Source organism: Sminthopsis crassicaudata, chromosome 3 (genome assembly GCF_048593235.1).
Source record: "Sminthopsis crassicaudata isolate SCR6 chromosome 3, ASM4859323v1, whole genome shotgun sequence".
NCBI lineage: Eukaryota > Metazoa > Chordata > Mammalia > Dasyuromorphia > Dasyuridae > Sminthopsis > Sminthopsis crassicaudata.
In genome coordinates, this window is record NC_133619.1 from 511,856,296 (window position 1) to 511,869,344 (window position 13,049).

General features: G+C 33.8%; 1 protein-coding gene across 1 annotated transcript in view; it reads right to left on the bottom strand.

The window, feature by feature from the left end:
- Positions 1 to 13,049, bottom strand: part of PGM2L1 (phosphoglucomutase 2 like 1) — a 71,190-nt gene that overhangs the window by 36,034 nt on the left and 22,107 nt on the right. The window contains exons 2-4 of the mRNA XM_074304055.1: positions 11,384 to 11,551; positions 8,358 to 8,464; positions 7,221 to 7,305 (exon numbers count right to left, since the gene is read on the bottom strand). Of these exons, the coding sequence (XP_074160156.1) occupies positions 7,221 to 7,305; positions 8,358 to 8,464; positions 11,384 to 11,551 (360 nt within the window). The remainder of the gene's footprint in view (positions 1 to 7,220; positions 7,306 to 8,357; positions 8,465 to 11,383; positions 11,552 to 13,049) is intronic.

Here is a 13,049-nt window from a genome sequence, read left to right on the forward strand (position 1 = left end):
AGCTTCCGAAGGTATAAGTAACCTGGGTAGATAGACAGTAGTGCTAACAATTTACATTCGCTTCCCAGTGTTCCTTCTCTGGGTATAGTTATTTCTGTCCATCATTGATCAACTGGAAGTGAGTTGGATTTTCTTTATGTTGAAGATTTCCACTTCCATCAGAATACATCCTCATACAGTATTGTTGTTGAAGTGTATAGTGATCTGGTTCTGCTCATTTCACTCAGCAACAGTTGATTTAAGTCTCTACAAGCCTCTCTGTATTCCTCCTGCTGGTCATTTCTTACAGAGCAATAATATTCCATAACCATCATATACCACAATTTACCCAACCATTCTCCAATTGATGGACATCCATTCAACTTCCAGTTTCTAGCTACAACAAAAAGAGCTGCCACAAACATTTTGGCACATACAGGTCCCTTTCCACTCTTTAGTATTTCTTTGGGATATAATCCCAATAACAGCAATGCTGGGTCAAAGGGTATGCACAGTTTGACAACTTTTTGGGCATAGTTCCAAATTGCTCTCCAGAATGGCTGGATTCTTTCACAACTCCACCAACAATGTATCAGTGTCCCAGTTTTCCCACATCCCCTCCAACATTCATCATTATTTGTTCCTGTCATCTTAGCCAATCTGACAGGTGTATAGTGGTATCTCAGAGTTGTCTTAATTTGCATTTCTCTGATCAGTAGTGATTTGGAACACTCTTTCATATGAGTGGAAATAGTTTCAATTTCATCATCTGAGAATTGTCTGTTCATATCCCTTGACCATTTATCAATTGGAGAATGGTTTGGTTTCCTATAAATCAGGGTCAGTTCTCTATATATTTTGGAAATGAGACCTTTGTCAGAACCTTTCCTTTTAAAAATATTTTCCCAATTTGTTACTTCCCTTCTAATCTTGTTTGCATTAGTATTGTTTGTACAGAAACTTTTTTAGTTTGATGTAATCAAAATCTTCTATTTTGTGATCAATAATGATCTCTAATTCAAGGAGAAAATATTTCAAGAAGCCAGAAAAAAAAAAACAATTCAAATATCAGCCACATTAAGGATAACACAAGATTTAACAAGAATTGGAGGTTTTTAATATGATATTTCAGAGGGCAAAAGAGCTTGGATTACGATCACAATTTATATACCCAAGAGCAGCTAGGTGGCACAGTGGATAGAGCACCAGCCCTGAAGTTAGGATGACCTGAGTTCAAATCTGACCTCAGACACTTAACACTTCCTGGCTGTGTGACCCTGAGCAAGTTACTTAACCCCAACTGCCTCAGCAAAAAATAAATAAATAAATAAATAAAAATTGCATACCCAGTAAAACAGCATAATCCTTCAGGGGAAAAACTGGACCTTCAATGAAATAGAGGAGTTTTAAGCATTCTTTATGAAAAAATCAGAGCTTTATAGAAAATATGACTTTCAGATACAAGACTCAAGAGAAACATAAAAAGGTAAATAGGAAAGGAAATCACAAGGGACTTATTAAGGTTAATGTTTACTGTTTTAACTGTGAAGTTGACACTTGTAACTCATGAAATCAGGGCATTTAGAAGTAGTATATATAAACAGAGGGCATAGGTATGAGTTGAATATGAAGGGATAATATCTAAAGAAATAAAATTAAGGGGTGAAAGAGGAATGAATTTGGAGGAAGTGAAAAGGAGAGGCAGAATGGGATAAATTATTTCACATAAAAGAGGCCAAAAAAAGCTTTTATACTGATGGGGAAAAAGAGGGAAGTGAGTGAACCTTATTGGATCAAGGCAGAAAGATTTCTATACACAATTAAGAGAATATATTCTATCTTGCTCTACAGAAAAGTAGGAGGGGAAAAGGATAAAAGGAGGGTGAAGTAATAATAGATGGGAGAGATTGGGGGAAAGGACGGTCAGAAGCACAACATTCAAGAAGGAAGAGGGTGAAAGAAGAGATAAAACAGAATAAATTGGGACAAGAGGAGAGTAGAATAGAGGGAAGTGCAGTTAGCAATAGTAACTGTGGAAAAAACTTTGAAGCAAGTTTCTCTGATAAAGATCTCATTTCTCATTCAGGGAACTGAGTCAAATTTATAAAAATAAGCCATTCCCCGATTGATAAATGATCAAAAGATATTAACAATTTTCAGATGAAGTAACCAAAGCCATCTATAGCCATATGAAAAATGCTCTAACTCACTAATGATTGGAGAAATACATATTAAAATAATTCTGAAGTACCATTTCTTATCTATTAAACTGGCTAATAGAACAGAAGATGAAAATGATAAATGCTGGAGGGGATAGATATTAATGCACTGCTGGGGAGTTATAAACTGATTAACAATTCTGTACAGCAATTTGGAACTATGCCCAAAGATCTATAAAACTATTCATACCCTTTGACCTAACATTATCACTACTAGGCCTATATCCCAAAAGGGATAAAAAAAACAAAAAGGAAAAGGACCTTTTGTAAACAGTATTTATAGCAGCTCTTTTCTGGAGGTAAAGAATTAAAAATTGGGGGGATGTCCATCAACTGGGGAATGGCTGAACAAACTGCAGTATATGAGTATTTTGGAATATTATAGTGCAATTAAGAAATGACAAGCAGGATGCTCTCAAAAAAACCTGGAAAGACTTACATGAGCTGATGAAAAATGAAATGTACTGTATACAAAATAAAAGCAATATTTTAAAATTATATTTACAGTTAATATTTTAACTGTGAACAACTCTGCTATTCTCAGCAATACAATGGTCCCAAGATAACTCTGAAGAACTTTTGATGAAAAATACATATCCAGAGAAAGAACTGATATCTGAATACAAATTAAAACAAAAATGAAGGAAATAGAATTGGCAATGAAGAAGCAAAACCACTACTCTCTGTAATAATATTACTGAATACTTAACAGAAATCAACTAAAAAGCTAATTGAAATAACAACTACAAAAATGATACAGAACATAAAATAAACTCATATAAATCATCAGGATTTCTATAAATTACCAATAAAATTCAAAAGAAGGAAATAGAAAGAGAAATTCGATTTAAAATAACTGTAGTCAACATAAAATAATTAGGAATCTAACCTGCCAAGACAAACCCAGGAACTATGTGAACACAATTACAAAATATTTTTCACTCCAATATGAAGATAAATATTAAAAACTAGAAAAAAATATTGTTTATAGGTAGGCTAAGCCAACATAATAAAAAATGGCAACTCTAAATGAATTTACTTATTCAGTGCCATACCAATCAAACTAACAAAAAATTATTTTATGGATCTAGAAAAATAGTAACAAAATTTTTCTAGAAGAACAAAATTCATCTGGAAGAATTTCAAGAATATCAAATGTCAAGAATATCAAAGGAATTAATGAAAAAAGTATGAAGGAAGATGTCGCAACCACACCAGACCTCAAAATGTATTACGCAGCCCTAATCAAAACAAATCTAATATTGGCTAAAAAATAAAATGGTGGATCAATCAAATTAGCCACACAATATGCAGTAGTAAATAACCATAGTAATCTAGTGTATCATAAAGCCAAAGATCCAAATTTTGGGGATAAGAAACTATTTGACAAAAATTGTTAGGAAAATTAGAAAATCGTTTTGCAGTATAAATATATTGAGGGGCAACTGTAAAGAATGTGTGCAATGGAGAACTATGTGATCTATAAATTTTTGTTTGATTAAATGAAAAAGCCAGAAAAAAAAAGAAAACAGTTTTGCAGGAACTAGGTATAGGCCAACATCTCACACTGTATATCTATCCCAAAGAGATATAGGGGTGTGTGTGTGTGTGTGTGTGTGTGTGTGTGTGTGTGTGTGTGTGTATTTTAAAGAAAAAAGAACCCGCTTGTATAAAGTTATTTACAACAGTTCTTTGCAGTATCCATTAGTTGGGGAACAATTGAACAAACTGTAGTAGATGATTGTGACAGAATATTATTATGGTACAAGAAATGATAAGTAGGATGCTGTCGGAAAAACTTGGAAAGACTCACATGAACTTATGTGAAGTGAAATGAGCAGGATCAGAAGAACATTGTACACAATAAGAGCAATATTGTATGATGATCAATTGTGAATAACTTAGCTATTCTTATCAATATGATGATCCAAGACAATTCTAAAAGACTCATAATAAAAAAAAATGCTATCTGATGAAGATCATAGCAGACTACATTTATTTTCTTTATTTTGATCTATTTTCTTGTACTACATAACTAATATGGAAATGTGCTTTGTGTGAGTGTACATATATAACCTAGATCAAACTGCTTGTCATCTCAAGAAGGAGGGAGTACAGGAAAGAAGGGAAAGAATCTGGAGCTCAAAATTTTAAAAAATATTAAAAATTGTTTTTATATGTAATTGGAAAAAATAAAATATTATTTAAAAAAAGAATGTAAAGGTGTTCTGAGACCAAAATATTTGAAAATCACTGTAGCAGACTGCTGTTGGACTCAGTCACTACCATCCAAATGGAAAACTCTGTCAGTTCAGTAATAGAATTGCAGATTCCCCTTTGGTCTGTACTTCCTGCCTTGATATTTTACTGCAGGCTTTAGACCAGGCTGGAGCCTGAAATTAAGGTATCTCCTACTTTTTCTTTTGAGGTTAGAACTATGTAGCTGTTGCTTGTTTCTGAATATTTTCCTCACAGCTTTAGGGTCTTTGACTACCATTCATTCTAGAATGCTACCTTTAATTCAGATCTCCTCACAAAAATTCTCCATTCTACTTTGGATCTGTGACTGCCAGTTGATACATGTTCCTGTACAAGGTCGGCCTCCTTTGTATGGGTCTGAGATTTCGTCTTGCCCCAGTGCTTAGCGTCTCTCTATGCTAGAATATTCGGCAGTTCCATTCCTGGCTAGAAAAGTGTCCATGAACCTCTCCATACATCTCTCTTTAATAAGCTGCTGGAAAAAAAAAAAAAACCAAACCAAACCAAACCAAAACAAAACAACAAAAAAAACTTCTGTGTATTTTTTTAATTTACCAATTAGGAGTGGGTCTGATGTATTTTCCAAATCTGTATAGAGGAGTTCTAATGGAAATCTCAACTATGTATCTTCCTGCTATTCCATCATCTAGGCTTGGCTCATGCACTGACTATCCACGTTCATTTTTTTCTTAGTACCTAGCTGTGCAAAGTGGACAAGAGCAAAGGACGGCAAGGATGGAGAGTGGGACAGAAGTTGTCTAAAGAAAGAGCCAATTATCTGGATTGAGAAATGTGTCAGGTGTCTGGACTAACTTGAGGGGCCCAGGGTGAGGGGGGAAAAGCCCATAGTGTGTGCCTCTGTGAGTGTGTGGGAAGAATATGTGCAAGAGACTAGGGAAGAGAGAAGGCAGAAAAGTGGTTATTCCCTTCCCTTCCTCTCCTCCTCCTCTTTCTCTCTATTCCTGCTGCCACCCATAACATGTGCAACCTGCAATGGCAGCAGCAGTAGCACCAGCCAAAGTTTGCATTCTAATGGGCAAAAAACAAGAAAAGAAGAGATTAACTAGGGTAAGGGCATGGTGACATAATTAAAATGACCTAGAAATCCTGTGAAGGCTTGGGTCTAGGAAAGATAAAGGCTTTGGCCTGTCATTTTGCAAAGTGGTCTCAAGAGCAGAATCGAGTAGAGACTGCCAGAGGAAGCATGGCATAGGAAAGTCCAGTAAGTGTGATACTATATATCAACGTCTATTTGATCCTTGTATACCAAAATATTTGTAGCAACTTTTTGTGGTGACAAACAAGTAGAAATTAAGGGGGAAAGAGTATTCATCTATTGAGAAATAGATGAACAAATTAAATAGTATGTAAATGTATTTCATTACTATTGTGCTATAAGAAATTGTGAAAGGGACAATTTCAGAGAAATCTAAGAAGAGTTGTATGAACTGATATAGAGTGAAATAAAATCAAAAAGAACAAAGTATGCATAACTTCAACATTGTTAAGATAAACAATTTTCCAAGATTTAGAGTTTCTGATCAAGGCAATGGGCAAATTGCCTTGCACAATTCCAGATGATTCTAATTCCTATCTTCTGACAGAGGTAATATACTCAAGATGAAGACTGAATTTTAGAAATGACTCAAGTGAGATATCTTTTTTTTCATTATGTAAATTTGTTATGAGAATTTTTCTTCTTTTCTTCCTAAAGAAGAGAGAAAAAGAGTTGTGTTCACTGAAAAAATTTTAGGGGGTAGAGCCAAGGTGAAAAGGCAGGAACTCACCCAAGTTCTCCCCAGTTGCCCTTCCAACAACTTTAAATGATGCCTCAAAACAAATACTGGAGCAGCAGATCCTACAAAAGGACAGGATGAAACAACTTTCCAGTTCAAGTCAACTTAGAAAAGTTCTATCACACAAAGTGAGAATGAAGTGCATTCCAGTACAGGCTTTGCCCCAGCACACTAGCAGCAGACTTTAGAGGTGACCAAATCAATGCTGCAGTGGTTGCTTCCAGCACACTAAGTGCACATATCAAAAAAAGGCCAAACAACTTGTTAAAGGAAATTATAAGAGTCCCTCTGCTGGCACTGGGTGTACCAGTGGACTATGTTGTATTATACAGACTAGGTTCTGGATCCAGGTCACAGGCACCAAGTGTAGAGGAGCACTAGACTAGCATACCAGAGTTTATGGCCACAGGGAAGCCCATTATATTACATTATATTACAGACTGAAAAAAAAAAAAAAAAAAGAGTACCTGTATTTTCTCACAGACTACAGCACAAGCCAAGAAAGTTAAACAGACATCTCTTTAGATGACATTATTTGTTTGGAAGAACTGAAAGCTTACAAACCTGTAGAACTAGCATCAACTTTGTGAATATTATAAAAGATCTTTTTTTTCCAAAAAAATCTTGAAGTTTGGGACAATACTTCCAAGACTGCTCAAGTAAGCATGGCATAGAAAAGTTCCATCCCATAAACTTTAATATGCAGTTAAAAGTCAAGAAATAGGCTGAAAAAGAAATTAACAACAAAAAAGAATCTTGACCAGAGAAAATTACTATGGTAACAGGGATGATCAAAAAACAAATTATATATACATCAGACCCACTCCTAATTGGTAATTATAATATATATGCGTTTAAATACATTATCTGCTACTTATTTCCCTTGTAACTTTGGGCTAGATATTTTATCTTCCTAGGCCTTATACATATAAATCAAACTGTGTGGCTACTTACACAACATACTTACCACAAAAGGTGTAGGAACATATCTTGAGAACAAATACACAGGCACTCCTTTGGACAGCAAAACTGCAGCAGTTAATTTTGCAAGTCTACAAAGAAAATATTATACTTAGTCTCAGATTTTACTTTTCTTTTCAGAGACTTAACTTCTGAAAAATATTCATGCTACTCTGCATTAAAATATGAAAGATAATACACAGCATCAAGTAGTCCAATTTCAAAATCACTGGCTGATTATCTAGGCCCTAAAATCCAATTTAATTCTCATATTTAAAAAAAAAAAATCTGACATTTCTAAACCACTAAGAGAACAGGCTCTTTTCTCTCTCTTTCAATTAATGATTCTAAAAAGTCAGTCAAGTGGCCAAAGAACAAAAAATTCCAAGGAGGAAAAACAAAACATGTAAGGTATTCAAAATTTTTCTCTTAATAATTAAGATTTCACAGAAAACCACAAAAAGATTAACCTATACACCAATATTCATTAACAATCACAGCAAAGTTAAATAGGGTAAAATGCAGAAGTAGCCCTTTTTTTCAGCTCCACATTCTTAATCTGAAGTTAAAATTATAGCAATACAACTTAAACTATAAAATAACAAAAACTTATATTTTTAAGAAATTTATTCCAGTTACAAGTCAGTTTCTGGTAACATTTATTCTGGAATTTGAGTCTTTCAAATACAATTCAGCAAATCATGATCATATTTTTAATAATCTCATATTTCATGGATCCAATTTAAAAGCATTTATACAACTGGATAAATGTCATATTGTTTTCTATCCTAATCCAGTTCAATAGTTAATTTTTTGAAATATGGATAGTGGACACGATCAACTATGATAGATTTAACTCTTCTCAGCTATGCAGTAATCCAAGACAATTCCAACAAAATGCCATCTGTATTCACAGAGAGGACTATAGAGACTGAATATGGATCAAAATATACTATTTTCACCTTTTTTGTTTGTTTGTTTGCCTTTTCCTTATGGTCTGATTTTTCTTGCACAACACAACAAATACTGGGAGAAAAAAATTTGGAACACAAAATCTTATCAAAATGAATCCTGAAAAATCTTTATATGTATTTGGAAAAATGAAATACTATTGAGAAAAAGCCAAGAAATATATACAGTGTACCTCTGACTGCTACAGCTGCTGGTCACCTGGCCCCTGGTGTCATAGCCGACAACAAAGCCTCTTTGCTTTAAGTCTGAAAAACATCTCTCAAGGTATTTGTACATCCCCTAGAACAGATAAAACATTAAATGGTTAGTTCATAGCTAATGCCTTCACTTCACAGCCTTCAATTCAGTTATTTATTTATTTATTCATTCATTTATTTACTGGTATCCAAGTAGTATGTTCTCAGGTTCCCTCTTTAACTCCAATACTCCTAGAGAGGTTATTTGATGTGCAGAAGCAAGGTGGTGATTCACTTACTACCTTTAGTTAAAATATATAAAACTTCTTCATAAAAAAAGCAGACCCAATTTAATAGGGAGTAACAAAAAAGTATAAATATACCTAAAAGCTAAAATATTTCACAGCAAAAATGAAAACCAGTTAATTAGTTTCCAACTGCTACATTTCCACAAATGAAAACTTTTGCTATTTATTCCCTTCTCTACTATATGGGGTTAAAATGTTCAAAATTGGACTCTGCCTGCAAATTTTTATAACAACCATTTTCAATGGTACTACCTAGTTTTATCTGGGTTATTTTTTAATCCCTCTATGTAAACAAGTCTGTTGTATACCAATTGAAGAGAAGTTTCTGGCATCTATTTTTTCTTCTGCATTCTCACTGCCATCAATTCAGACTGATATTCTTCCAACAACCAAATATTCAATGGCTTGTTAGGTGCTAAGTCCATACTCAGCACCTAAGCACTCAAGATCCTAGTCATAGGACTTGCCCAACTTCAATACTCTTTAATGACTTCCATAGCAATAATTAGGCTGCCTATGCTTCAATTAGTCTGCTTCCCTAATAATCTCAGCTTCAAGGGCCTTTTCTGTATGCCCAAATTTTATCCTGTCTTCAAGGTCCAACTCAAGTTCTGTCTCTTCCTAACAAACCTACCTTTGTCCTTTTTAATCTGACTCTTGTAGTTCACAGCATATGATCACATATTTGGTTACCTACAATCTTGTGTTACTTATAATATGTATGACTTATTTATAAATAGATTGTAGATGTGGAGTTAGAAAGCATAGTGGGGAAAGTATTGAATTGGGTATCAGAAGAACGCTGGACTAGAAGGAAAATAGTACGGGACAACAATCAGAAGACCTGATTAGGAACAGAAAACCTAATTTTAGATATATCATATAAAAGTTACATGATCTTGGTCTAATCATTACCTCTCTCAACCTCAGTTTTTTGGACTATAAAATAAAAATAACATTAAAGGAACTAGTATTAAATGGTATTAAGTTTAATACCATTTTGCAGATGAAGAAACTAAGGCCTAGGAAGATAAAATATCTAGCCCAAAGTTACAAGGGAAATAAGTAGCAGATAATGTATTTAAACGCAGGTTTATTAATTTAAAGTCTAGCACTATTATCTTTCTCACAAGTTTGTTCTATGTCTTAAAAGAAACAGTGAATAAGAAAGTACTATAAAATGTTATTTAAAATATAGTGCTTAGGGAGTATGTCATTTGTAATTTCTTTGTCACAAGACATTTAGGTAAGTCACATGAGAGAACCTTAATAAATAATTGATTAATTGAAATTTAGAATAGTAACATATGTAATAGGAAGAACTGAATTTGGGATCAGAACAACTGAGTTTAAGTCTAGCCTTCAATACTTAAAATTATGATTAAACTGAAATTTCTCTTTCTTTCTTCATCTGTAAAATGAGGATTAAAAACCTTTATACTACTTAAACTTTACAGGGAGAGTACAAGGTATACAGTATAATTTTTGGCATTTATTTTAAAGATCCATGTATTTTATGTGATTATTTTTCAACCAATACAGATCATAACATTTTCATCCCTCAGTAGACTATTTCTAACTTATAGCAGCTAAAAAAAAGTCATCACTTACTAAGGAGCTTTTCTGTATTTATAAAACCAGTTCTTAAATCACAGTCTATTAAAGAGGTAATATTCTAAGCTTTTACAACTTGGTAGAAAGATATCAAAGCTTACATTGCACTAGCATGGATTTCAAGAGCCATGGATCAGATCCATGCAGCAATGAAGTATTAGTCTTACTACTGTATCTGCCATATTGCTCATAGGGTTTGTGGGAGAGGAATGATCCTCATCCTCTAATCATGTCACTGAATAAAAAGTTTTTAATCCTCTAAGTGTTTTCACACTCATTTACAATTATAAGCCTTAAATGGAAGAAAGTACCATATCACACTTGCAAGAACTATTACTGCAAAATCTGTATTATTTATAAAACCCTTAATTCAGAACTGCCTTTTTAAGGTACCAAAATATTATAAAATCACACACTTTCAACAACAAATACTATATTAAATAGATTTGAAAACCTCAAGAGTATTCAAAAGGACAAAGGGTTGGTGTAGGCCTAGTCTGCTTTCTCCACTACTTTAAGACTACCATCTCTTGGGGATTACAAAGCAACTTATGCTTCCTTTCCTTCTGGGTCTTAATTTCCTCATTTGTAGGTCCTAGATGAACTCCAATATTCCTTCCAGCTCTTAATCTATGATTATATGATCCTTGAATATTTTACTTTTACTACAATATTTTGGTTCCCTTGGTAAAGTGATAAAGCACAAGTATGTTCAGATCCCTGAGGTCTGATTTTTTTAACTACTAGCCAGATGCAACTTGGGTATTTTCTCACTCCCTTTGTATTAATTTGAAACACTATAATTCACTCCCTAACTTCAACCCATAAAAGGTTGCTAAGTAACTGAGTTATTACCCTCTCAGAATAACCAGAAGGATACCCATATGTAGAGCCAGACTGTGACCTTTAAGGTAAACAGATGGCTTCCAAAAAGAGCCACAGGAATGCCCAAGGGTCACAAGTTGGTATGTAATTTATACTGCAGAAGATCTTCCTCCCAATAAAAGAAATGAACAGATAATCACTATCCAATACAGTAAGAAAAAAAAAACAAAAGGAATCTTAAAAAACTTGTATACATGAAATATTTTAGTGCATACCTGTGTTGACTGTATTACTGTAAGATCATTAATATAGCAAAATCCTGCTCCCATGGCAGAACGAAGCCCAGCAGTGCCAAAAGTCATCCTGCAACAAAGGCGATCTCTTAGTTCCTTGTTCATTCCATTCCGTAACAGATTCTCAATTTGTTCTTTTGTCTTGGGATTCTATAAAAAATGTAAAATGTAATTTGTATGAAAAACTATGAACAAAATTATAAAATTTTAAACACTTCTAAAGATACTGCATAATAACTAGTTCATTATAAATATTAAAATATGATATATGGACATTTTAACTGTGAAACTTATATATGTGTATGTGTGTATTGAACATGAGTAGATGGCTTGCTAGACAAGAGTATTTAACATGGATCAGGAAACCTGAGTTCAAACCCTACCTCAGAATCTGTGTAACTCTGGGTAAGTCATTTAATCTTTCTCAGCTTCAGTTATCTATATAATGGGAATAATAATAGCATCTATGGCTCTTGTGAGGATTCAATAAAATAACATATTTACATACATACCTACATATCTACTACATATACAAATGTATGAAACACTTTATAAATCTTAAAATTCCATATGAATGCCATTACTATAATGATGATGATAATGATACCACCTTACTCTAACTTAACTAATATAGGGAACTTAACTTCCTTAACAATTTATAATCTTAAAGAATTGCCTTGAGCACTGAGAGGTTAAATGACTTAGAATACTATGGCCATGATGTATTAGAGGCAGAATGTAAATGAAATGGAAGAATATTATACACTAAGAAATGACTAATATGAATAATTCAGAGATACATGAGAGAATTTATATCGATACAAACCAAAATAGGCAGAACCAATAAAGTATATACAAAATGAGTATAATATAAATGAAAACACCATTTAAGAAAAGTCAAATTCCAAGAAACTGAAAACTAGATGAAGGTCCTAGAGAACAATGGAAAAAAAAAATGCATCCTTCCTCATGGCAAAAAATGGATTAGGATAGAATATTGAACACATTCTCAGGTAGGGCATTGTAGACAGTTTCACTTAATGATTGCTAGTTCTATCTCCTTAAGGTTTGCTTCTATCTGTTCTATATTTATTCATTTATACATGTTCTGCTCCCAATGAGAATGTGAGTTCCTTGAGAGTGAGAGCTGATCTTCTGGGGGTAGAGCTAAGATGGTGGATATAAAATAAGGAAACTGCTTGAGCCCTCCCAGTTTCCCTTTAAAACCACATGAAACCACTCTTTAGCTCAAGATGGACCAGAAAAGATTCAAGAATGCCCAGCTCAAACAAATTCTGGGAAAGCCAGTGAAAAGATCTTAATTAAAACAAATTAGCAACTAAGATCCTCAATCTTGGATCAGCAGAGGAGCAGATGAGTGAAGCAGCCTTCAGTCAGAAGGCTTGGAACATCAGGCTGTTTCTGAAAAGAACAGGCAAAACTACCCCTGAAAACACAAAGGGCCCCTGTCCTCAAAGCCAAGACTCAGAGCTACACAAAAAGCTTGGGACAGCACTCCCTTTACCCCAGGAGCAGAGCTCAACAATAAAAGTTAAAAAAAAAAAGAAGAAGAAAGAAGAAAGAAGAAAGAAGAAAGAAGAAAGAAGAAAGAAGAAGAAAGAAGGAAGAAGAAAGAAGAAAGAAGAAA